This window comes from Trachurus japonicus, chromosome 6 (assembly GCF_045865225.1).
Source record: "Trachurus japonicus isolate A0001 chromosome 6, Traja_1.0".
In the NCBI taxonomy this organism is placed as follows: domain Eukaryota; kingdom Metazoa; phylum Chordata; class Actinopteri; order Carangiformes; family Carangidae; genus Trachurus; species Trachurus japonicus.
Genome location: NC_140912.1, coordinates 18376582 through 18403887, shown reverse-complemented (window position 1 = coordinate 18403887; position 27306 = coordinate 18376582). Strand labels below are relative to the sequence as shown.

At 40.9% G+C, this 27306-nt stretch overlaps 1 protein-coding gene across 2 annotated transcripts; it reads right to left on the bottom strand.

Annotated features, from left to right (window-relative positions):
• Positions 1 to 13133: 13133 nt before the first annotated feature.
• Positions 13134 to 24593, bottom strand: kras (KRas proto-oncogene, GTPase). 2 transcript variants are annotated; one of them, XM_085779566.1, is made up of 6 exons: positions 24345 to 24593; positions 21085 to 21202; positions 20154 to 20332; positions 19753 to 19912; positions 17998 to 18122; positions 13134 to 15641 (listed from the first exon to the last, which is right to left on the bottom strand). In XM_085779566.1, the coding sequence occupies exons 2-5, from the start codon at positions 21193 to 21195 to the stop codon at positions 18003 to 18005; spliced, it is 570 nt and encodes a 189-aa protein (XP_085635692.1). In that variant the 5' UTR covers positions 21196 to 21202; positions 24345 to 24593; the 3' UTR covers positions 13134 to 15641; positions 17998 to 18002. The 2 variants fall into 2 exon arrangements, with proteins under 2 accessions (XP_085635692.1, XP_085635693.1); XM_085779567.1 differs by lacking the exon at positions 17998 to 18122.
• Positions 24594 to 27306: the final 2713 nt, after the last annotated feature.

Here is a 27306-nt window from a genome sequence, read left to right as displayed (position 1 = left end):
ATTCTCCTCCTCCTTCTCCACTATCACCTTCATCCTCTCCTCTTCTCTTCTCTTCTCTTCTCCCTCCTCCTCCTCCTCCTCCTCCTCCTCCACAGTGTGCTCCCTCGGCTTCTCCTCCCGCTGTCTCTGTGGTTATCACAGAGAATCTGAAGGCTCTACCCTGACATTTGATGTGGCACAAAATTGGATTTCCAGTGTGATTCACTCCCCGAGCCCCTCATGGAGTGTAATCCATGCTGTGACTAATTGAGTGGCATGCCAACAGCCTGAGTGTGTAAATGGATGGCTGCTGGTGAAATGTGCCTGTGACCTGCTCTCTCTCCCTCTCTCTCTCTCTCTCTTTTTTCTGTTTTTTGTTTGTTTGTTATTTTGTATGATGGCCTGTGAGTTTATTAAACACAGAAAGGAAAGGACACATAGACACACACACACACACACACACACACACACACACACGTTCTCCAATACAAAGACACATTTTATCCTTTGTCAATGTCACCTCTTGTTGTTGCCCATTGAATGTGACCCTGCACGCTCTGCTGTCTGGCCGCCTGTGACACTCATAACTAATCTGAGCGACACAACATCGTTTTTCCTTGTATAGAAGACAACAGATCCTATAGGCTACAGGCTGGTGTGTGTGAAGTGGGATCACGGCTTGACAATGACATTAGCTGTTGTGCACGAGCAAACCTGAAACCCAAAGTGGGAGACAGAGGTGTCAGTGACAGATGTTACAGGATGACTCACCACAGCTATGTCACCTGTCTGACCACTAGTATCCCAGCAGGCTTTGCTTTAACCGGGCAAATCCCCCTATGCAGACAGAGGAAGAGCTCTATAACAATGACGCAACAGACAAAAGAGCTTTTTTTTTTCTCCCCCCCATGTCGATAGGTTATCTTTGCACCAAATCCCCACACTCTAATCTCAAATCTCTGTCATGCCCTCTGCTCTGGGGACCCTGCATCTGATTTGGATTTGAATAATTGAAGCTGTTTTCCTCCCCAGAGAACTGGATACAGCAGTTTCCTCTTCATTAAAAACTTTCCACTAATGTGTGTGTGTGTGTGTGTGCCCCCTCATTTACGGTGAGCTCTTTCCTTCCACACCCCCGCTAAGACATACACACCCACACAAATTCACACAGACAAGCTGGGGATATAGAAGTGTATATATACACACACACACACACACACACACACACACATGCGCACACACTCCTGAGGTTTTGCTGTGACACATTCTAAAAACATGATAATTACTTTGAACAAATGAGACGCTGGCAGCAGTTAAAAGCGTAAAAGGCAGGCGGCACGCAAACAAAAGGCACTAATGAATGAACTCAGAGATGGATGATAACGTGGCATACGTACCTGCAGGATTTCATTCACCAGATTCTCCCCCCTGCTTCCTCCCCTCTGTTGTGTCTCTCACCCCTGTCTCCCCTCTCTCTGTTGATGAGGTTGTGCCTGCCAGCCTGTTTCTGGAGGAGAGTCTTCACACTATCGAGTCGGGGACCGGGGCTCAGCTGCAGAGACTGACATCATCCCTTTCAGAGAGGAGGTTTTCCCCTCCCGCTATCTGCACCTTCTCTCTCTCTCTCTCTGTCTCGCTCTCCCTTTCTCTCCTTCTCTCTCTCTCTCTCTCTCACCCTAACTCAGCCACTCACTCACTCTGTACAGTACTATACTCCTCCTATCTCTCCCTCCCCTGCCTCCCTTTATTTTATTTTTTTTTATCTCTGCTTCTCCTTTCTCTTTCATTATAGCTTTCACATATTGCTACTATTTTTCAAAGCCGCCCCTTGTGAGAGATATTGGCACTGAGACTGTGGCTTTATACACAGTAACAAGTGCTAAACTAGGACTTTACTATTCACAGCAGTCTGGACTTGTACTGTATTTTAGCCTTTATAATCAAGTATGTGAATCTGCCATCACGAAGAAACTTATCCACTAGGAGTTTTCCATTAGAGGTTTTATTAATAGATGTGCTTGCCTGCAGGTCTTTCACAATTAGCTTCCTCTCCTCCTCTCTCCCCCTGCATCTCCTTTCCATCCTGGTTAAAGATCAAGGATTGGAGGGAGTAGATCTAGACTGAAGCCTAATGGGCAGCCTGCTTTCACCTATCCAATTCTTTTAGATCAGCAAGAATGAAAAAGGAAAGGAGCTAAGCAGAGGGAGACTCTTTGAGTCTATTGAGATGGATGCCTGCTGTGGTGCCTGCGGTGGTGGAGCTTGGTGTTGCTGTCCATGGTGCTGATTACAGCTGAAGGAGACATCACTAAGGACAGCAGTGACCCCGCAGACCCGCAGAAAATAGCCTTGAACAGTGCAGGGAGGAAAAGCTTTTTTCGGCTGCTGCAGAAAACCTTAATAAATGCACACGCACCGGGCTCGCACACGCACACACACACACACACACACACACACACACATACGTGTACACACTGACAAACACAAGCACACACATATAGAGACTTACATCCACCTCCCAGCCTCCTCCTCTGTCTCCCGTGGGCATTTCTCTGTGTCTCAACTCATTTAGGCTTACATTCATCATTGTAAGGTAACAGTGGCAGGTGGGATTAAAATGGATTAGCCCTATTAAAGAAATGTGTGGTGCATATTACACCCAGACACCACATGCGCGCACACACACAAACACACACACAATTGTCTAAAGAGCCACATGCATTTGAATATATAGGCACAGCACTAGACGCACTCCTTGAACACAAATGCAGCAGAGAATATTGAAATGCACATACTTGTGAGCAAATGAACACAGAGGTGGGTGCAGTCTGGTGCAGGTGACAGAGGGATGAAGGTAACAGGGCCGACAAGGTGGCTTGATGATGACATCCACGGCAGCATAACAGGAGGGAGGAAGCACAGATTCTGTGTATATTGCTGCTTTTTCTGCCACTCACACTGTGGACTCCTTTTTGTTGTCTTAACTCTCGTCTCAAGAGGTAGCTTTTAGAATCTCGCCTCCTTGTTTCCATAGTGACACTTTCCCTCCTTTGTGCGGGAGAGTATGTGTGTATTTCAGAGACACACAGAGAGGAGAAAGACAGGCACAGGGAGGGAGAGAGGAGGGGGATGACAGCGAGATAACTTGGTTCACTTACATTGATTCACTACAAAAGGAGAAAAGGGAGAAGAAGACGGGGAAAAAAATCCACACAGCACAGTTTTCTAGATCAGGGAAAGCCTCTTCTGTTCACTTCTCCCTGGCCACCAGCAATAAGTCGCTTAACTTTTCACTAATGGCTCTGCAACAGCTCGACAAAAATAAAACAGTCGTTACTTAAACGGTGATTCCAACAATAGTCGACGCTTATTCCGTGTCTGCGTCTGTGTCTCAGCTCATTCTTCATAATATTGTCTTTGTGAGCGTTTTAATTGATTACACGCAGTGCTAAGTAAACACTGTGGAGGCTGCCAGTGCTACTGAAAATATACCTCACACTCAGTCTAAAGATATGCTGCTGAACAAAACACAATCATTAATTACTGTGCTTATCTTGAATTCAAGTCCACAGTCTTTATCTAGTGTGTGGGGTTATTTTCTCACAAACTGGAGCACCTTTAAAAAAAAAAAGATATTTATATAACTGAGATATACTCCATTTAATCTGAGACTGTTGTACAGGCATCCAAACACATGTTCAGTACCAAGTAAAGGAAATATATAACAGCTGTCTTAGAAAACACAAGGATCCTCATGTGACCCATTCAACATCCATTTACATTAGGCTATTGCACAGATGTATTGAATGTAAAAGTCTTGAAGCAATAATGGAAAACACTCTGAATGACCTTCAGCGGTACAACTATTACCTAGATAAAATCCCACCTAATCTAAATCTGCAGCGCGCTGTGTGTAATAAATTATTAATTATGGATATTAAATGGCTGAATTTATCACTTTCAAAACAACCAGGGTGGATTTAGGAGATTGATGGCAGGAAAACAGAGAGAGAGTGTGTGTGTGTGTGTGTGCATGTGTGTGTGTGTGTGTGTGTTTGCATGTGCATGTGTGTGCACGTGTATGTGTGTGCGAGCCTATTTGAGAGTGTATATATAAGAGTTTAAATCTCCTCCCGTGGCCCAGTAGGAAACGGCGCAAAGAGAAGACTTAGCCGAGGAGCAAATCCCTTCTCCCCATACCCTCCAGCATCTCAGCCAACTGCGTTCCACATCACTGAATCAGTATCAGGAGCAAGGACACTCAAGGCTCAGCTGAGACGCAGGGTTGACTACACATAAGGGGATTGTCTAAACTGAGACGTCTGCCATCTTGAGCTGTCATAACTCTTGTGTATAAACAAGGATGCACCTGACAAACTTAATGAAATGACGGATGGGGCAAATGGAGCTTTTAGGCAAGGCTGAACATCCGTTTCCCATTTTTAGCCTATCAAAAATCATGATAATACAGCATATTTAAAACAAGCCCTGACAAAGTCCTCCCTGCAAACTTTTCAAGAACTGCACCATCTTAGCTGTTTCAACATACTGTAGGTAGCTCCCTACACTTTCTGAATGCTTAACACTGACTGACATGGCAGCAAAACATGATTTGAGTGCAATGGCAGGATCGTATTAAATAAATTGGAGCTGTTCCCCATGAGCGGTTGGAGGTAAGTGGTGGTGGTTCTTGACATCCTTTCTGGTTTTGTATGGGAGCGAGAGAGAGAGAGAGAGAGAGTGGGGGAAGAGCCAAAAGAGCAGTGAGGAAAATGCAGTGGTTGAAACCAAGACTGTTCATGTCAGCAGCATTGACCGATGCTTGAGTGGCTCTGAACTGCTCTCAGCAGCAGGTTGAAGTCGTCTTAAGCCCGGTATTGCTCAGCTGCTCCCATCAGCCCTGTTATCTCCATAAAAAGGCGGCCTATCACCCTGACAGTGAAGCTGAGCCGGAGGCGTAGCACTCGGTCCTTCACCATTTCAAATTACTGTAACCTATACTGCCAGACACTCTCCACTGTAGACAGAGGGGAGGCCGTGTTACCTTGTAAGGATTTGTTATCACCGAGATATTGAAGTTGCTGGTCCATGTGATTTCAAATCTGTGTGTGCGAGCAGGTGTGTGCGACTCCGAGCAAGTGGCATGCGGCCATAGATGACTGTGTAGTCTTCTCTTCACTTTTCTATTTTGTCTTGAATCAATCCCCAGAGTGTAACAATACCTATTTCTCTCTGTATAATTGGACTGGATGACAGGCACATCTGAAGTCAGCGGATGAAAGCTTCTCCTGACAATGGAGTGTCTGGCCTGTGACATGACTTGAATGAGGAAGAGATAACGCTGCCACACGCCACCACACACACACACACACACACACACACACACACATACTGTAGGTGCCTGATAGATAAGCAGAAAAGCACAAAACCCACACATCCATTTACTTACTCATTTGTCACACGAATCATAACAGCTATGAGCGCGAAGAGAAGGCAGAGGAGATGTAATGATATAATTTATATAATGATCTCAAATCTGCCCCACAATAAATCTCATCTGAATAAGCAAAAAATAACTTGCTGATTGGATTTATTGCAAGTTCAGACCAGATATTTGGTATCAGATTGTGCATTCTGCTTGCTCTGCATAATGCCAGCGTGACAGACTGTAACTTTGAATAGCTGCCAGTGAAACAAATTATTATTCAGTATCCTCTGTATTCTGGCTCGCCTCTTTATATCTGGGTATGAGAGTGTGAATGTAATATCCTACAGTGCATCCAGATGCGTAGAAACCCACACACAAGCACACAGGAATCCCATAATGCACATGCATGTTAATAGACTGTGAATAAAGCACTGCGAATAAGTCTCAATAAAGCACTCAAGGAGGTATTTGTAAAGCCAGGTTCCCAACTTGTGCCCCCCAAAAGCACAAGATGTCTCTCCCTTTAGTGTGTTTGCCGTTCGCTTTGTAACCACGGAAACCACCATTACCCAAACATCACCACGCTGATAGACACTTACATTAAAAGTGTCTTCCCCCTATCTCCCTCTGTTAAACCCCTCCTTCCATCTCTCTTCACTTACCATAATTTGGTCAAGCAAGTAAACATCTCTAAGAAACTGTGCTGCTCTCACAGCCTGTGTTTTTCCTCTAAGCACTGGATCTTATAAAAGAAAATCAAGCCTGGCTTAAAAGGCTGAGAAAACAAAATCTAAGTGTATTCAACATGTTTTTTAAATAAATTAAAGCCACTGGTGGAACACTATGTGGTGCCTCAATCAATAATGCTACAAGGCTCAGAGTGAAATGTTTCTCTGAACAGAACATTGATTTATCTCCCCCAAGTTGGCTATATTCATACTCTCTAATGACACCCTCTGCGTCGCAGCTTATACTCTGACAAAGGTCTGTGTACATGGATGTACGGAATAGGTAGAGGAGTTTATAATAGCAGCCATAAATCAATATGACATGATGTCCAAAAGTGATTGGTTTTCTTTTTGTCCTTTAAATCCCCTTCACATATGGTCTCAGCATGTACTTCTCTTCCCGCAGTGTATATCACAACAATAATTCACAACAATGATTTATTTAAGTTAGAAAGTCTGTGAGCATAAAAAAAACCCACACAGACTAGAAAAATATTTGTGAATAAATAACTGCATCATCTAATGATCAATCAGGAACCAGGTGCATAATGAAAGGAGAACGCTTATTATTTTTGAATAGAGAGGTTCGGATTCAGTCGCTTTGATATGCAAGTTTGTTTTTTAATATTTAGCCTGTATTCATAATGTTTTCACTTTGAAATACCTACTTTAGAGGACAGAATACTGTGAATGCATTTAAGGATATCCTGTGACTGACTGAGTGACCATATTTTCACCATTGTTTAGCTAGAAGTCACATGACTGAGTTGGACTTTCTCCACTGGCCATGGCTCTTTCAAAAAGATTTGGTGTCAACAAGTACTATTAGGGAGTTTACAGCCTTAGGCACTGCCAATAAATTAATTGATCCAACTAACATTACCTGTAAGTATGAAATAGCTTATTACTCAGTCTGAACCATAGACGCCAGAGTTGCAAACTAATAAAACCAGATTCATGAGCCACACTATCACACTGGATGACATGTTTTTCTTCATTAGTATGAATACCCACTCAATACCACCTGCACCAGCACCAACAGCCTACTAGACAGACACAATTAGCTGCTGGTTAGCTAATGGCTCTAGTAGCTGCTAAACAACCAGATATTTCCCATGAGAGTTGGTGGAGATCAAACCATGAAAAGGAGGGTGAGTATTAAGTAAAAGCTCACGTTGCCTTGTAATTGCTGGATGTGTCAACACTGAGAATATTTGTTGACATATTTTCCAGATCAACTTCATAAAGTAATGATGCTCAGGTGTTGCATTTCAGGCTCATTCCACTGTCTCCAAAATTAATAATTAAAAAACAAAACAATGAACACAGGTCTAAAGCTGAAAATCTTCAGTGGGGATAGGTTTGGGGCTGAGACAAAGTAATGAAGTCAGATAGTAACGAGAGATGGACAAACACATTATTGGTTTGGGTCCTTTCATGGGATTAACTGACAGCGGACTAATGCCATCCCGGTCTCCTGACACATAATGTTATCTTCGGTAACACCTTCACAAACTACAGAGCTCTCTTGAAACCTTTTTTGACATGACAACAAGAAGGTAGAATCTATAGAAGAATTTTAATTGGTTGCATTAGACTGCAAAGATGTTTCATGATATTGGGTCCAGCTGAAGAAGAAAACCAAGTCCTGTGTTGTGCGTGTATGGTGTTGCAGTTTGCAGGGTTTTTATCATGGGGGAGAGTGGGAATGATTTAATGATTTCTCCCACAGCTTAGTGTATCCATCATGATATGGCTCTCTGACACATTGGTCAGCAGCAGCAGGTGGTATGATGTGGCTGAAGTGTAAGTGGCTTTCAGAATGCAGGATAGCCTGTCAGCCAGAGGCCCTTAGGGGAACAGCTTCACACCATGTCTGGCTGCAGAATGGCCTTTACACACTCCCTTTTTTTTTCATCTCGTTCACCGTGTGTGTCTAAAATCGACACAGAAACTCATCTCTCTTGTTTTTGTGCGTGTGTGTGTGTGCGTGTGTTTGTTAAAGCAAGAGAGGGAGAGGGTGTCAGTGGGTGGGTGTAAATCTCTGTCCGGCAGTGCGCTGGGATGGGTGTTTGGGGACTGGTTGGAGAGCTGGCTCACAGGAGCTCAGATTGATGAAGTGATGGTGATGGATGGAGGTAATAAAGGCCTGGATGTCCTGTCTGTTGCCAGTGATGAGGATGGTATGAATCACCCGTCTGGGGCTGGTGAACATGACGCTGCTCAATCCCCAGGCCTTCCACCCCGCTCCGCCTCCACCGCTCCATCCCCTTATCTCTTTGCCTTGTGACTTACAATCATTACGAGCGGATTGCTGCCTGAATAGAGCAAAGTAAAAACATTCAACAGTGTGCCATTACTGTATCAATCTGTGCAGATGCATACTTTGTAAGATATTATGAAGCTTGTTTATCCATCTTGAAACACAGCGCGCACACAGTTCAAAGCGTTGCTCGCTGTTCATTAATTTTGTGTCCAAACATCACTTGTTGAGTGATTGCGATGCAAGCCAGAAAAAAATCCAATCAACTCCGTCAGCCACTCCTCGTGCATAGGGTCATTTGAATAAAGAAGGGCATCTGAAATTGCAGTGTTTGTGTCAACATAACAAGTTAATGATCTCAGATGATAATTGGTAGTTGGATGCTGGGGCGCTGTGTTGTGGCCCGTGAGGTTCAGTGGCAAGGACCTCCTGTGATAAAAGAAGCAGCATGAGGGCTTTCAAAGTGGCACGCCGCTGTAGGCAACACAATTCATCACCTCTCCATGAATATTCATCCAGCTCTCCGTTTCCTCCGGGGCCGGTGAAAACACGTCTGTATTAAGTCTCTTCTCTGTGTTGCAGTTTGAAGACACCTGAACCTTCTGGCCTCTCATTACCAGACTGCGCCTTTTTTTTCTTCTTTTTTTTTTCTTGCCCCGCACTCAGCTTGCCTGCCAGGGAGGGAAGCCACGCCTCATTAAAATAAAAAGGAAATTCTCTTGCTCCGTGCACTAACAAGGCAGAGGTCAGACAGTCAGATGATTGTCAATTCACCCCTCTGCACATGGTCACAGGGGTCAGAAGTGGGGATGGTGCATGAGCTTGCTCTGTACAGTGGGCAGCAGGGCAGATGGATTTGCCAGTCTGGGTTATGTGTGGAACCAGTGTGAGGCTTGTTGTTGGCAATTTAGGAACATTTGCTGTGTCTTTTCCACCCCCGCCCTTCTGCCTGACAGGAGCCCTAGAGTTTTTGGGGCATCTTTTCAGCACTTTATCAGACCTGCAGGCTTCTCAGCGCTGTCCCCAGATTACAGTTCAGGGAGGGGGCGCTTGACTGACAGGCCTTGGCCTCAGTGGTCCCTCGGGGGGAGGGCAGGGGGATTTGTGATGGCTGCACTGACTCGTACTTCTCTTACAATTTTCTCCAGGCTGGTTTCAGACTGTCAGGCTGAGAGAAAGCTCTCTCTGCATAATTCATTAGAGCTCCTCTCTTTTTCACTCTTGGCTGCTGTGTGGCAGGCACCATAGCCCCATTGTTTAAGAAGAAAGAGTAATGGAGCTTGTCACAATGTGTTAACATAGTTTATTCTTCACAGCAACAGTTTGGAAACAACTTAACTTCTTCTGAAACAAGCTATTCGGCACATCCAGTGTAGAATAATTATAATGGAAAGAAAATTCAAATAGCCTATTAGAACAAAACAGCTTATAACACTTGCCACTTTTAATTTATATTTGGCTAACAGCGTGAAAAGGAGTCATTAATGATCATCATAACTGCCATGTCAATAAGATGTTTTCACTATAAGACTATAGTCCAAAAGAGGAAACAGCTATACAGGTTGCCTCTACATCAAACATTGTTATGCAGCCAATTACCCCAGAATCGTCTGTATATGACACATACACAGGCCTGTCCTTTTGAAGCTTGTATACTGTCTCTGGTCATGATCTAGCTGGCATTTATTTCTTGGAAATCTGCAAGGGAAAATATCTCATCTTTGATGCTACATGACATTCCCCTTCACTGAATATGACTAAACAAGCACATCCTGCAACACGCAATCCTGCACGTCGAAGCCAGAGGACAACCACTGTCACATAGAGGCTAGCAGGTAGGAGATTCATATGAAGCAATGCCAATACAGATCATGTTTACTTCTGAAACACCCAGCAAACATAAAGACTGGCAGAAATTTGTTGACACTGCTGCTGGTTTTAAATATTTTGTTTTTGTATTTTTGGTGGGATGTTGTCCATCAAATGATACAGTGGCCGGAGAGTTGAAACACAGGTCGCCTCCGTCTGTGATCACAATAGCAATCTTAACTGTTCAGGGAAATATAAAAACAGATTTGGAAATTCTCAATTGGGTTCAGTTGATTCAATTAAATTGTGGAATGAAACAAAGGTTTTAATTGTGTGCATGATTTCATGTTAAGTAAAGTGTGTAATTTATCACTTTACAAATAAAATCCAACAGTCTCTAAACAACGCAGAAAGTCAGATCGCCCACAGACGCCCCTGTTATGAATTCTTAACAAAGTTACAGGCATCAATAAGGGCAAATATATACTGAATAAATGTTATAGATGGAACAAGAACAGCAGAGACTCCAAATATATATATGAATATTTCAAAAGGTCATGTATTGAGGAGGTGAAAAGAAAGAGTGGCGCTCACACTCAATTTAAAGGAGCAATAAGACATTTTTAAAATCCCATTAGACTGCTGTAATGGATCATTTAATTGCAACTGGATGTTTTACTACATTTTTGTCATGTTATTGTTTATCATATTGGACAAGTTTCAGCAACATATATCCATCATATTTGTCTGCTACAAGTATATGATTATCCTTGTGCAGTTTTCCCTCTAGAAAAAATAATCCTTATCTGATTAGGAACCTCCCAATATTTATTCACCATTACTTTTGCTTGTCTTGGCAGAAAGGTCATAATGTAACCTCAGCAGGCAGTTAAACATTTTATGCTGCCGGGGGAGTTATAGAAAATGAACAAACCAGGCCCCAGAGGGAGTTCCATACGCATGCAGAAAACAGAAGCACATTAATATGAAAATAAGATGAATTTCTTTCAAGCTTAGACTATTCTGATGATTCTTTGCACACTCATGCACTCAGAAAACTTCTTCAAAGTTATGGATTACCAGTGCTGGCTGAATTAAATGCGTCTCAAGTTGCTCTCCGCTCTTCAGTACAGAACATGAGTAAATGAGGCTGATGAGATGTTGTGCAAAATAGACTTGAACTATAATGGTCCTAGTCAACAACAGGAGGAGTTAGTGGGAAAGAGCACATTAAAAATAAAGATGGAGAAAGCAAGAATCAAAATGATCAAAAATAGTCCTGCAGTTTATTCTAATAAGTACATCAAAATACCTTTTCATAGCACGATGGAGAAGTATCAGGTCTGAAATGATTCTTGTTCAGAGGCACAGTGGTGGTCAGATAATGCATGCTGGCTCATTCACAACAACAGGACATCAACAGTGTATTATTTATCATGCATCAGTGTCACTTTCCCCTGAGTTGTTTATTCTCTGCTGTATAGCTGAATTGATTAATACTAAGCCTTTTTGCACTTTATGGCCAATCGACGTTAGCTAAATATCTTTATTACTGTTGCAACATCAAACCAGTGTCATGTGGGTATAACGAGTTAGCAGTTCATCATGTTGAAGCTGTGCTGTACCACTACAGAGAGCCTGAGTATGATGATGCTTCATAACAAAAATCCCTTCAGTGAGGCTAATTTTGTAGCCATCGCTATAGTCACAGTGCTAAAATACTTTTCTTTGGTAAGTCTCATATTTTCTGCAAGACCTGCAAACCAATTCACTGCATCAGCTTAATCAATGCATTTAAAGTGAGTCCACAATATTTCTTTCTTCAGTTTTGCTTTATTTTGATTTAAAGCTACATGCAAACAAATTGATTCATTGTGCCTCACATACTGTAAATTAATATCTGAACACAGTTAGAAACATTTTAATATTGATATTAGTATTGCTTAAAGGCAGTGAATTCGTTTAGACTTATCTATTTAACATGATAATTTGCTACATGCTAGTATTGAGGAGACTCTCCTCACTGTGCTACAGCAGAGCACTGGACCGACTGCGGAATAATAATCTAATTTTGGGATATACTTAATTACAACGAGTCACTTAATGAGTCATCTCAAAATATTTAATCCAATATAAAGCATTTATTAGACATACTGGTTAATCAGGTTTACCACTTTCCGTGCAATTTAATCTCTTACAAAGTTAAAAGAGAGTAATTAAAGGATTTTAATGCCTCAGTAATTAACATTATGCCACCCGTTTTTTTTTCTTTTATAAGGCAGTAAGAATGATTTGTTTACAATGAGCCACAAAACAACTGTCATTTGAAATATCTCCCCTGAACACTGATATTATGTTGAAACTTTTACTCTAGCTGATTTTGACATTTTCAAACATATCAACTTGACAATGCATGACAAGATTTATCCAAACAAAACATGACTCTCCCTGCATCTTGGGAACATTTCTGCTCATAATGCCTGTCTGATTTTTTTTTTACTCCCTCTGGCTGAAATGAACAGATTTAGTCTTGGTTTATTCTGGAAAATGTACACGACTTGTAAAAGCTAAAAGTAGGTTCAGTGTGTCTGGAAGTGAGAGCATTTGGAGAATGGCCCCTTCATAGAGTTTGTGGCCTTTAAGAAACACATCTGACAAAATGAGTGAACAGTGCCACCTGCTGGGGAACGCTGATGTGATCTTAACTCATCAAAAGGTAACAACTACCAAAATACACGTCCTGGAAAACTGGAAAAGTTCAGATATTTATGATACTGTACATTAGTGTCAATATCATATATGTTCTGTGTGTCTGATTTGCTGTGATGAAGCAAACATACAACTAGTTCATTCAAGTGTGATAAAACGTGATAAAAAGTTTTGAAGAGAAGCAGAAGAAACTTTGCAAAGGAAACACAGAGTTGAATTCCTCTTTACTTTGTTCTTTATTACACATTAAATAGGAGTGGTGAGATTCATGGCAAAAAATAGACTCATTTGAGATCAGATCACCACTCTACACTGCCCACAACAGGTGTGTTGTAAAGTGGTCATTCATTCACTTCCCTAGACCTGGACCCAGTCACACTCTAGTCACATACACAGAGCGGAGTGAAACTCCATTAAAGCAACATTCATTTAGACACACCAACGAAATGAAGCACAATTTACAAAATATGCACCTTTCAGTATCACAACTATACAAAGGTTGTTAAAATACGATCCAGGTATAAATGATACATTTCAGAAATCAGCTGTTGGCACGCAAAAAAAGGAAGAGGAACATTTCAAACATTTCAGTAAAACTACTATTGAAACAGTATTGTTAACAAGAGGGTCGCTTAATTAAAAATCGCATTAACAGTTATCATCTACTTCATGAGAAAAAGAGGTAATTATAAACTGGGTCAAAATTCATTAACCCTGAAAGCAAAACATGTCATGTCTGGATTTTCTGTATCAATACCTCCACTCACCTAAAACAACATTTTGTGCATTTCATGGGCACATAGGACAAAGTAACTGTTGCTCTGCCTTGGCTTTTTCTGCCATCTAAAATGTAGCACCTCATGCAAACAATAAAAAGGCAAATAACCAACCCCCCCCCCAGGGAACAGCTTGTAAATATGATGGAAAAAAAGGTGAAATATGGATTGACCCGGGAAAGAAACTAGGACTTTTTTTTTAATAAATTCAGACAGTTTTCTCTAAAAACCAATTTTATGGCAATTACTGCCTCATTTACAAACATCAGTTCCAGTTACATCACCACGACACATGAGCTTGGTGAGAGAAGATGACAAATTATTCCGCTGGACAATCATTCCTGTTGAAAGGCAGCCCACCAAAAAATGTCAACACTTCAGGACACGAATCCAAGCATCTCTCTGAAAAACTCCACTTATGGAAGAATCTGAAAATCCATTTGGACAACTTTTTTTTCTTTTTTTTTTAAAAACAACCTCTGTAACACCAACCCAAGAGAAATATTCCTGAAAACTGCTCAAAATATGCATTCTGCTTTCTAGAGCCAAGCATGACACCTCTGTGGTAGACACCGGAGAATCACAACCCCTCAAATTTAGTATTTAAACTAGCAATCCGTTTAGATATTACGCCCTCTATCAGGAGAATATTGACAGGCAAACCCTTCAATTGTTAATTCATAAATTCAATTGACAACCTGGTGGAACAAATTCCAATAAAAACTATTTTTGTCAGGATGAATAAACACAATCCTGCAGTCAAACCTTAGAGAAAAGAAGAGCAGGAAATATGTAACCAGTACAGCCAAACAAGCCTTTCAACACAAGCTTGTGACGTGGCATCGATCCCTGCAACATAAAATGACTCTGACCAACAAAATGAGGCTGCTCGTCCCATTTTATCATCACAAAATGAGTAAAAATCCAGACCATCGTGTATCATTAAATCTGTCATTTATGACGCCAAAATGGCTGATTTCTTTCTGACAAAAGCAATTATTGATCATTTATAAACCTGAAAAGCTAGACTTGGGTCAGAGGTCCTCATTGCTGGCTCTGTTAACCATATCAACCAGAGGGAGTTTGCAATACCCATGTCACCTGGGACACAACGCATGCAAGAAGAAAATAAAAAAGAAAGAAAGAAACTTCTCATGTAGGCAAGAAATCACTCCCCACATAGTACAAAGCATTGACAAATTGCAAAATAATTAATAGCTAATTAGGGTATTAAAACATTCGGAGAAGAGTAGGACTGCATGCATACTTATATCAGTGACATAACTAAGTCTTACCTAGAGGTCAATAGGAGATGGGGACATTACACAGTGGCTGGGACATTTGGATCTCATCTGGCTGAATGTTGGTCCTTTCTTCATGTCTGTTTTATCTACAAGAGTTGGGATGGAAACTCTTTCTTTGGCATCCCATACTTTTAAAAAAAAAAGGGCATTACATGTCATGACCTTTTAAGCAAAGGGAGAAAAAAAACTAAGTTATCAATGATAATTTGTCAAGTATGAGCTCTGATGCAATAAGCTCACAGTTATATAAAATTATCCAAATCATCATCATCATCATCATCATCCTATAAAATCAAACAGGCTGTTTGTTGGACCAACACGTGGGCAACTGGCACTAAACTGAAAATAAAGCTTATTGATGTCAAAGTAGCAAATAACAGAAAGGCAGAAAAATCAGGTCAGGTTTAGTATTCAGTGTGGTGGGTGTTGAGAAGGAGCTAATAATTTAGTGTAATGTACAAAATGTTTTACTTTAACTGTTCAACATAGTTTCTCTTTTTTTAGTCTGTCTTGAAAAGGGGCGATTATTCACATAAGTGTACACTTTGTCTTGGACTTCTTTTTCTTCTTTTTGCCCTCCTTGCTCATCTTCTCCTTATGCTTCCGGATTTCTCGCACTAATGTGTAAAAGGCATCATCGACGCCCTGGAAAAAAGACAAAAAATACATTGTTAGAGTTACCAGTTAGAATTTCTATACCAGACAAGAAATTACCAAATAAATAATTCAGAACTAGGTCACAATTTAAAGATCGACATATATTTTTTAATTATGAGGTGAAATTTAATTAATGGGGACAGATTAAACCTTCTGTTCACAGCTGTGCCCAAAACTAGAAATCAGACAACCAACACTCCTTGAATGGCAAAGACAAACAAAAGCATTTTTTCCAAAACACTTTGGTTATGGCCATAGCTGTTAATTTTAATTTTTGTAAACCCTCCCCCCCTAAATGATCTTGGATAATGTCATCATGGTCCTGTTTGAACCGATCTTCTGCCAAGTGTACTTCAGCATCAGCGCTGCGTGACACACCTCAGAGTGCGGGTTAATTCATCAATCCAGTTCAGGCTATGTGAGACACAGCTGAGTGATCAAACATAACTGTGGTGTTATGTATTACAGACTAAAAGTCAGAGTGTTCCCGCTGACAACTACACAAACAGTAGCTGCAGTTACATGAGCCAGTTGCCTTCCTACTGAATGTAATCCGCCCAAGTTACTCCCACAATGTGTTTAAATGGCTGCTAAATAAAGTGACAGAACAAGTTGTCCTGTTTACATTTCCAATAATCTACGTGCAGTCCGCCAACGCAAACAAATGGTTAAAAAAAAAAAAAAAAAGAAAGAAAGAAAAAAGATGGATCTCCATCGAGCTCTTGGCACTAATACTAGTTTACTGCTGTGGGTTTAAAGTGAAGCAACAGTTTTATAAAAATATTCTACCAACAGTTACTGAGCAGAAGGCGAACCTTCTGTTTATCACCCAACAAACTAATAAACATAAAACTATTCAAACACGGTTCCCCAGGGAAAGATGCACCACTTGGAAAAAATAACTCATGAGCTATAAATAAGACCAGAGAGTGGTACATCTTCCTCAGGTGAACAGCTTTGATTTAAGTAAAGTAGTCGAGCGTGTGATATTCTAACAGTTTATTAAGAGCTTTAAACCGCCACTTTAAAACTGAATGATTTTTCTTTTTTAAATGAGCCAATTTATTGTGCCTGGGGTGTTTAAATGAGGCTTTCATATTCTTGCTGAGCTCTTGGCCAGATTACTGGTGAATAATAGGCTCCATGTAACAGCAGCCAGTGTCTGCTGATGCCACATCGAGGCAAATTTTCGGGAGCACTGGAGCAGTTTGGATAGCGCAGTCAATGTGATGCTGAATCTGCAAAGGAGCTGCAGAGTAAAGGAGTGTGAAGTCACAGCAGGTTTGTGACAAAGAGAGCAAGAAATGAGAGAATAAAAGATGAAGGGGATTTGTGTTGGGAAGAAAAATTGTGTCACCCCACATACGCACACACATGTAATATGCACATACAAGCACAATTTTGTTTTTGTTCGCAACATTATCTGCTTGTTTCTTAACACACATCCATCTTACACACATCTCATTGCATCATGATTTGGTCCCAGATTCACCATATTCTCTTTAAAAAAATAAAAATAAAATCACACGTCGCCTCGTCAGCCCAAACCTCTTTTCTTCATGTTGATTTCAGCAGATCAGGACGCTTTCACACTGGTTGTTTACAGTCCAAATTCAGGAATTTGCTGGGAAATTTGATCATATGCACCCTTTTTCAGAACAAAGCCAAACTGAAGGGAGTGATCTGGCTGGTTCTGAGCCAACTATATCACAGCTTGTGCACAGTCAGAACTTAAATGTGTTTGTGCGTCCTCTTGTAAGAAAATCTGTCAATGTTACAGGAGGAATTTTTTTTTTGTGAGAATGCATTTCATTGGTTAATGAGCAGAGGACAACCAAGGCTTTGTGTTATGCATGTCCTTTTTATCTACAGGGTGCTTGTTTTTTTTCCCCCTTCCCCAATTTTAGGATGGTTGTGTTATTTCAATTATGCTCATGTGGCTTTGCCTGCTTGTACATCACGGTATCATCGTGCACACACACAGACACTGTCATGTTTCCTTGTGCAAATGAGGATTTAAAAAAAAGTTGCACTGCGATAAGGAAAGAATAACAAAACGTACCTCAGGATCATGTTCAGACTGAAGTAAACTAACCCAGTGTGAAAACGGCCTTGGACAATAATCAGCCATGATACAGAGACACTGAGAGGGGACGGAGGCGTTTCAGCCTCCTGTCAGAAGAACCGCACCACAGCCCCGATAGAAACCTGCAGGTTAGCTTTGAGAACCCATGAAGCACCAGCTCTCACTGCATGTCTTATCCCATTGCCTTCTCCACAGTCCCAACTAACAACACAGACACAAACACACAGAGCTGGGAGACACGCAGCTGCATACACTTACCCCTTTCACATCACAACACACTTTTTAAGCTTGACACAGCGCGGAGTCTTTTCTTCCTTGCTGATCTTATTGAGCCGGTACAGCCTGATCTCCCGTACCAGAGTGTAAAAGGCATCTTCCACTCTCTGCAGTATGAGACACAACTTTCCTCAATGTTGAGGAATACAAGGGGGGAGATATACTACAGCATATGGATGCATGTGTTACAGCCTACAGATGCAGAAGCAGACTGATCAGTCTGGCTCTACCTGCCATGTCTATCCTCCCTTATCATCTACATAAACTGATATTCCACCCTAAATCTACCTTGTGAATACCAAACACTAACCTCTGGTAGGCTTGAAAAGGTTTGCAGTTTATTTCTTCTCAAGAAAGAGGGGCTGTGGTTAGCTTGCATTTAAATGCTGAGAAGTTTTCAAGGCAGGCAGAAGTGTCTGCAGTCGTATTTTGGCAAAACAATGATGGTTTGCAACATGCTGAGAGGAGGATTTTTCAGTGTGGGTGCTCTGATACCTTCTTGTGCCTTGAAAACTTGTCACAACATACTGGAACATACTGAGCATACACAATTTTAATATTTAATTTTGTCATGAAAACAAAAATCCATTGTAACAGAAAAAAAAAAACTTTATACAGTTACCTTCCAACAGAATAATGCTAAAAAAAAAAAAGATTAGGGTGGAGTATCACTAACTGTCTAGCCACAAATAAAGGAAGCAATACATCAATTTTGATTATGAATTATAGATTGCCCACAGAACTCAGATGAGATTACTGAGATTTAGAAAACACCGAGTGGCTATGATTGAAAGAGACAGTTGCTGGTCCAGCAACAGCAGCAGCACGGTGTAGGTAGTGAATTATCAGTACACTCAGGTAGGAATAGGTGAACAGAGCTATAAGGAATGAATCATTGTGTCGTTAATTCCCCCCCGTACCAGAAGGAACCGTGATTCACCCCAGGTCAGAGAGACCAGAGAAGGATGTGTTTACAGATCACTGCCTCAGCCCGTCAGCCACCTTCGGCCATGCTCGCAACATCGCAACACACACCATTTGATCTGAGTCCGCCGTGGCTAATCTTCCAACACCCAGTCACAGTAACCGGTAAGCAGAATCATTAGCCCCCTCTGAGTAATTACAGACAGCTTGTCCTTTCATGCAGACTCCTTGACACACATTCGCTGATTTGCTGATTATTTATAATGCGGGATTCATCCCAGAAGGCCCTAATGATGATGTAATTTCACATAGCCACGACAAAGAAGCATGCAATGATTACATTAACACCCATAAATAAAAAATTCAATCAACCAAACAGGATTTAATGATGTGCAGCACATTGCCCAGGACATTTCCAAGCAACATTATTATTAACAAAAAAAAGACCATCAGAGCTACTGAATGCAACACAAATCAACAGCACCCCATGACTCAACACTTTAACATTTCTTAATAATAATAATAATAATCCCAGTGCCATAATTATCAAATCTCTGCAAGAGCTCCTGTCAAAATTACTATGAATTTATCTGTCTGAAAAATTGAAACTTGATTTCAAAAGCGAAATTTTATACAGGTACCGCTGTGTCCATCAAATAAATACACCTGAGACTGCATGCAACTTCTGACCACTCGTCATGCGCTTACAGACCTGCAGTGGAATGGATGCCACAGCAGTTCAGTGGCAGACTTCAAGTTAAAGTTAAACTGTTTGAGTCTTGAGGGTGTGGTCGTCTCTCGCTGGACTCTCACCTGTCTGGTTTTGGCTGAGGTCTCGATAAAGGGAATGCCGTAGCTGCGTGCTAAGTCCTGAGCCTGCTTGGTGTCCACTGTCCGGGACGGGAGGTCACACTTGTTGCCCACCAACACCATGGGGACGTCCTCGGAGTCCTTCACCCGTTTGATCTGTTCTCTGCATGGACACAACAGAAGGATCATTTGATTTTAATTATGGGTTTTTAAGGGAAGATAAATGACGTGCAATAAAGGTTTCTTAACTAGACTCTAACGTCGGACGTTGTGCCTCCCCGAGTCAGCACCAAATACCACTAAGACATTGGGACACCCTGAAATTTTGTCCCTTTTAGCTCCAGTTAAAAACACTGCATTCATGCTGGGTGCAAAGACTCCTGCTGTTTGGTCTCTTAGCTCACCTATAGTGGTGAATGTCCTCAAAGGACTTGGTGTTGTTGATGGCAAAAACACAGAGGAAGCCCTCCCCTGTCCTCATGTACTGGTCTCTCATGGCGCTGTACTCTTCCTGACCTGCAGTGTCCAGGATGTCCAGCAGACACGTCTCTCCATCAATCACTACCTGCTTTCTATAGGAGTCCTGGAAGAGGAGGAGGTCAGAGAGTTAGCAGGATTGCAGAGTTAAGTGTCCGAAGAGCAACTTCATAAAGTTTAGGTGTAATACAGTGATTAAACATACTTTTATTACATTTAATGACACCTAGGCATAGTACAAATAAAATAAAACTATTTTTGAAAAAAGATGTGTTAAGACATAAGCAATGCATACATTATATCATCAATTCAAACAGAATTGTTTACATTGTTTAATCATGGCGTGATTTTTCTGAAAGACACCACCAGACTGCGTTTAACTAGTGCCCTTTCTCTAGTTGTAGTAGCACACTCCCATTTTCCAGCAGACCTCAAATTGTAATGAGGTCCTAATTTCCACTGTGTCAAAAGCACTCCCGCTGATGGCGACACTAAATCTAATCCAACACAAATAATTACAGTCTGATGCAGACAGTGTCACACCACCTTCACATGTTATTTGGTATTCAAACAGTCTATGGTGAAGCTCGAACCTGTTTATTACATCAATAATTGATTGCAATGATAAAAACAAAAGAAAGCAGGTGAGCAGACATGCATGGAAAGTTAATAAAAACCTGTTTGGTGTCTTTTTGGGACTTAAACCAGAAAAACCTGCTACAACTTTTTTTTTCTTTTAAAAAGAGTTTCTTCTTGTTCAACTCCCGTCACCAAAATACACACAAAACTATCAAGACAGTTGTGAACGTGAGTGCACAAACACTCTCACACACACATGCATGCACAGGGTGTCTTTACCTCGATGGTGGGGTCATATTCATCCACAAAGTGATTCTGGATGAGCTGAATGGTAAGTGCGCTCTTGCCAACGCCACCAGCTCCCACCACTACCAGCTTATATTCTGTCATGATTCACCTGTGGGACCAAAAAAAGAAGAACATTAACACTCGTTCTTGAGACACAGACAACAGCATCAATTCATCTGAGGCACTATCGAAAGCTTTAGAAAGAATAGTTCAGAACACAAGTGCATCTCTCAGAAGTGTACGCCTTTCTGCACTTAAAGGGATAGTTCACCCTAGAATGATATTTCGCTCATTATCTACTCACCCTCATGTTGACTAAGGGCTGGAAGAAGTTTCAGATTCCTCCGTGGCTTCTCTGAGTTACAGGGGGTCTCGGCATAGCAGTGCATGTCCATATAACGGTTGCAAAGGGACACCAGAGCTCTTCGTAAAAAAACACACACAAAAAAACATCCAAATACCTCCATGATGCTCGTATGTAATGTCCGTCTTGTGCTGAAGCCCCAAATTGCGTAATTGTCCCGAAAAAAATTAAATAAGTCTATATTTTAAGCTTGTTTGTAGCGGAAGCTTCTCGAAGCTCCTCTTCCTGGTCCGTCCAAATCTCGCGTGATTCGCAGTAACTGCACTGACGCATGCTGACGCCGGCGCAAATCACGCGAGATTTGGACGGACCAGGAAGAGGAGCTTCGAGAAGCTTCCGCTACAAACAAGCTTAAAATATAGACTTATTTAATTTTTTTCGGGACAATTACGCAATTTGGGGCTTCAGCACAAGACGGACATTACATACGAGCAGCATGGAGGTATTTGGATGTTTTTTTGTGTGTGTTTTTTTACGAAGAGCTCCGGTGTCCCTTTGCAACCGTTATATGGACATGCACTGCTATGCCGAGACCCCCTGTAACTCAGAGAAGCCACGGAGGAATCTGAAACTTCTCCCAGCCCTTAGTCAACATGAGGGTGAGTAGATAATGAGCGAAATATCATTCTAGGGTGAACTGTCCCTTTAAGATATCATATTCTGCTGTGGATGGTAAAAACTCTTGAGGACTAAATTGTTGTTTAAAACATTTTTTTTTGGCTAGCTCCATTTGCCACTATTAATATAAGTCTGACAACGAGCAATGCAAGACACTAATGTTAAAAAACAACAACATACTATTATACTAACCGCATTCCTTGAAAATTTATATTCCATACCATCATGCATATTTTGCTTTTAAATTGTAAAATGCTCATATTAGAATTCAACAATAATCTTGGAGAGGAAACAACCACCACAAACAGAATGTGACAGTTCATTTAAAAGAGATTAAGTGCAAATGAGGGAATGTAAACACAAGAAAAACTGCTGCTGAATTCAGAGGACACCATCATCATACCTTCATCAGACTTATCATTATCAGTTCCAAAACATAAATGGTTGATGTTGATGGGTGCCTGTCTAAAACTGATAAAAAAAAATGGTTCTCATTATAGCTATTTCTGTGACACAAAATTACAGACTTCATGTCACAAATACTGAGGCAGCGAAGTAAGAGGAATAAATGTAGTTATGATGAAAACCCTGCAGCCTATGTGATCAAGTGTCCAGCCACACACATTTAGAAGTATTTTCTGAGTAACAGCAGCAAAACAGACACAAGCCCCAGGGAGAAATCTATGACATTACATTAAGGCTCCAAAATTGACAAGCAACTGGGAGGCTCTCTGCTGTCTGACTTCTTTGTGGAGCAGCGACCATCAATAGTGGCAGCTGGCCTTTTCAGAAGTTACAGTACATAGTGCTCAGTGCTCTGCACAGCCTGCAGTCAGGGAGGAGCTCTGCTGAATATTACTGCCTCGTCTAGACAAACAAAAAATGAGAATGTGGTTTGATGGGTGTTTTGGTCGTCAGAGGTACATATTCCACATTTTAAAATACCCTCCTGAAATGATGAGCCACATGTTATCTGTCACACCCAACAAAGTGTGGGATTTACACATATAACAGTGAGGCTATTCTGTCCATTAGGGAGTAAAAATCTTATCTGTACCTGACTAGATAAGATTACTGACAATGTCACAGACCAGTCCAATCACACTTGAAAGATTAGTACTATCAGGCAGAAAAAGTACCTATAAGTGACTGATACAATACATAATAGTGACTGATACAATACATAATACATGTGCAGACAGGGAGCTTATTTTATTGTTTGATAATGAGTAAAATCGGTTTTCTTGCACTAATGTACATGGTAGTCGCCGGTATAGCACGTTTAGGTCGACATATTCACCATGCACGTTACAGTTTAATGATCTAAGGTAAATCTATGATGCTGTATTATTCAAATTGGAAAACCCAGTCTTAGAATATAACTATGCCATTCGTGTTGTTTGCCATAAGCTGACACCTTTATATTTACTATAACTGGCAACAAGGCCATGCCCAGTGGAGAGAGTAAAACAACATAGTGTCAGAAAAGTCAGCCAACAGGGTAAAGGGGGGGCTGATGGAGAAACAAGCGATTCATTAATTAGCAGCCATGTAAATATTAGAGACACTTTATTTTTAACAGTTTGTCACTTATGTAAAAACAATTTTTTTTTAAAGAAGCCGTGGTTAAAAACAGGCCTTTGCACTTCTTAAAGAAAGCCCCAGAGCTTTGTTAAAGCAGGCAAAAAAAACGAAAACAACAACAAAAACAAAACACCTAGAGCAGGCTTAAAAATCGAAAGGAGTTTAATTTAAATCCACTGCTCGGTGCCCTCGGGGTTGCCAGATTTGGTTGTGTGAAACCCCCGAGTGCTGCTGCTGAATGCTGCTGTGCTGCTGCTGTTACTTAGCTTAGCACTGGAGCTCGCTCACTCACAGCCCCTTACTACAAAAGTAAGCTAACTAGCCTGCTATGTGCCGACACACCGATGTGATTCACATTAGTAATTCATTAAAGCACAATTGTCCACGCTGCATGTCCGGATAAACTCCGTATCATTCATTCAAAAACGAGGGAAGGGTGCAGATTTTGAAGCCGCCATTGAGAGGCTAACCCAAAGGTCTGCATTGCAGGGCCAGGCGTTAGGTTAACAATTGGGCGTAGTTTGCACTTAAAACTGTGAAAACGACTTTTTCCCACCGTATTAATATGATTAAACAGTGGTCACACAACGGACGCCGTATAATACCCACACATTGAGGGGGTGCGACGTTGCAACGAAACCCTATAAGGACACACACATGTATGAATCTTATCCATTTGTTTTACCTTTTAGCGAGTGGAGTTCCGCGTCCGAAGTAGCGACCAAACAAGTCAAGCTGATGATAATCCTCTCGTTTCACACGATCTCTGCATTTCCTATTTTACACCGAAACGCCCGCATGTAAGTCTGTCTACCTCGTCTCAGAAGTCAAGCGACAACATGCGAAAAAAAAGGGCACAAATTAATCGATTGAACTTTCCATTTGATCCAGCGTCCGGCCTAGCTGCTCAGGTTGGCCTCCTTTACGCGAATATGGGCGGATACCGGGGCGCACTTTACCCAGAAAGCATAGCTGAGGATTTCAACCGGTTTGGGGCATGTCACTCGACTCTGTGTCGCAATATGAACAACAATACACTTTAATTTGTTCACGCTTTACTAAACTCTCAATGTTTAACACCGGTTTAATTTACAATAACACATTATAAGCCATAATTGCCTCTATTTGTCGTGTATGTTGTTTATGTGCAAAATATTATCGTGTTCTTCCTCATGAAACCCCACCCTAAATCATACACTGGTACACATTAAACCATTTAATAATCACAAATAATATCATAATTATGTAGGTCACATGGTGTCAGTTTCAGGACGTCTCGTTTTAGCACTACCATGATCTCCTGCTGCTGCCTGCTGCAGAGTCAACAAAGCCTAGGGGGCGACTCCACTATATATAGGCTCTAAATATAACTGGAATGTGCTGGAGGGACGTCATTCCCAGGCAAGGAAATGATTTGGCAATCCCCTGTCAGTTTTCCTGAGTGTTCACAAGGCTGCCTCCTGCGCAACCAATGTGCATACGCGCATGCGAGGTCTGTAACACAGCACAGCAAAAACACTTATGTTAAATAAGTAAAAATAGATCTCGAAAAAAAGAAAAAACTTTTAGCAATAATGAATCTAGATGAATCTCATCCTACAAATCCAATGGTCTGTGTGTAATAATGCAGCGAATAGGCTACAAAATGTATGAGAGAGTATAAAACACAATGCAGTGTTTTCATTTCATGTTGCAGACACAGTAGAGGTCACTATTGACTGGTTGTCTGGCTGCTCTCCAAACTGCACAGCCCAGAGACCACAGACATGTTTGCCATTTAAAAAAGAAGTAAGGGCCAATTTTAAGGCAAAAAATATGTTCAGTGTTGTTTCAGTGTGAGACATCCCACATGAATGAAATGCACCACAATAACAGGAACACTTGAGGAGGCCTACCATTTAGGCTAAATTCATCAAATACATTGCTACAGACAGTCTATGTTCAACACAGATTATTATTGTACAAATTTGAGACTGGAATCCAATATTTTGTGTTACGGGGTTATTTTATGTAAAGCTTGTAAATCTGATTTTGCCGCTGCTGTTGCATTAGTTGTGGTGACATGCAAAACAACTACCACAGTGGCCAACCTGCCCAACAGATGCAAGTAGCCTATATGACATGTACCTTCAATATTTTGTTATTTTCATCAGGATATCTAGCCTGACAAGCCAGCCTATATCATTAAAATGTATATTTGCTGCCGCTAGGGTGCATCTAGATTTCTAGGCTACAGGATATCTATAATTTCACATTCAGAATATAACTTTTCTTTAAAAAGGCTTCACTGACAAAAATGCCACTTGAACAAGAACTCATTTCAACTTACAAACAAATTTCAAAAGTCAAATCTAAACTTAGTGTTTAATTTATTGGGATGGTCTCCTCTGTGGGTTTGCATCTGTATAATGTGTATGACGACATCAATGTAAATCTGCAGATATTGGTATGAAAATAAATAGATAAAAATGAAAGGCGTACGTGATAACATTAACAGGATGAAATTTACGTAGGCTGCATATGGTGACTCAACTGAGTGCTACTGTGACTCTTAGTGGAAAAGAGTCATCATTGATTTTACTAGTTACACTCCTACTTTCCTGCTATGGCAGGTTGAAATCGCTCTAACAACAAATATTTCACAGACATAGTTTTGAAAATGATTTGCCAAAGATTAAAATAGTACTTATGAATGTAATTATTTCACATAGGCTAAATGAAGCTCACATATACCCTGGGGTGAGATTTACAGTAAACCTGATGAAGATTAGATAAAACTGCAATCATGATTTAACGAGACTTGATGAGTAAGAGCACTTAAAACTGCTGATTACACCACCCCTGGGTCTTATCTCATAGAGACTCAGCAGAGAGGAAAACCATGGTTAAAGACATGACAGTTTCAGCTGATGTTTTATTACAACAGGAAGCTGTCACAAGAGGGCAGTAAGTCTCCATTTATACACAGTCCCGCTGCTAAAGGTCCATCAGTTGAATATGTATTTTGATCCATCTTCATCTTTTGCTCATGCAAGTCTAAATAATGTGTCAGGTGAAGTAGAATTATTCTTTTTACATTGCAACATGTCTAAATCCATAATTAGGACTCTTTATATTACATATTACATCCTTACATTTGGATTTACCAGATCTAACAAGTGTTTTGTTTAATTATGAGTTGTTGTTTTGTAATTAAGTGTTTGATTAAATGTCAAGTGTTGATCAAGTGTTTGATTAATGAATAGTGAACTGACCCCTCTTTGCCATTATGGTATAATAGGGATATGATATGAAATATGTATGTTGCTTGTCTTATTTGGTTGTTTGTTTTTTCACCATTTTAATAAAACCAGGACAGTTGTGTTTCAGAGAAGAGGTGTTCAGACCCTCTCTGCAGTAGTGTACCTTGGAATGAGTACAACTTTTACTTTTAAGGCACGTCTCTTATGAGCAGATTTTCCCACTTTTACACTTTTCCCCCCTGATTAACCATTAAGTTCTGGGAACATTAAAATAAAATAAATAAATAAAAACTACATATTTCTATTAGTTCAGTCATGTATTTAGATTTTTACTATCAGGATCCTGCCTAGCTCACTCATAGTCACCTATATTTCAATGTCTAAGTGTTTTAGGTGGGGTTCCTA

Bases quoted from the DNA above. Each gene is read 5' to 3' on its own strand.
- kras (XM_085779566.1), bottom strand. From the start codon at position 21,195: ATGACAGAATATAAGCTGGTAGTGGTGGGAGCTGGTGGCGTTGGCAAG. The intron at 19,913-20,153 runs GTGAGCTAAGAG...GTGTCCATGCAG, and splicing joins GAGGACATTCACCACTATAG to AGAACAGATCAAACGGGTGA. The intron at 18,123-19,752 runs GTGAGAGTCCAG...CTCATACTGCAG, and splicing joins CCTCAGCCAAAACCAGACAG to AGAGTGGAAGATGCCTTTTA.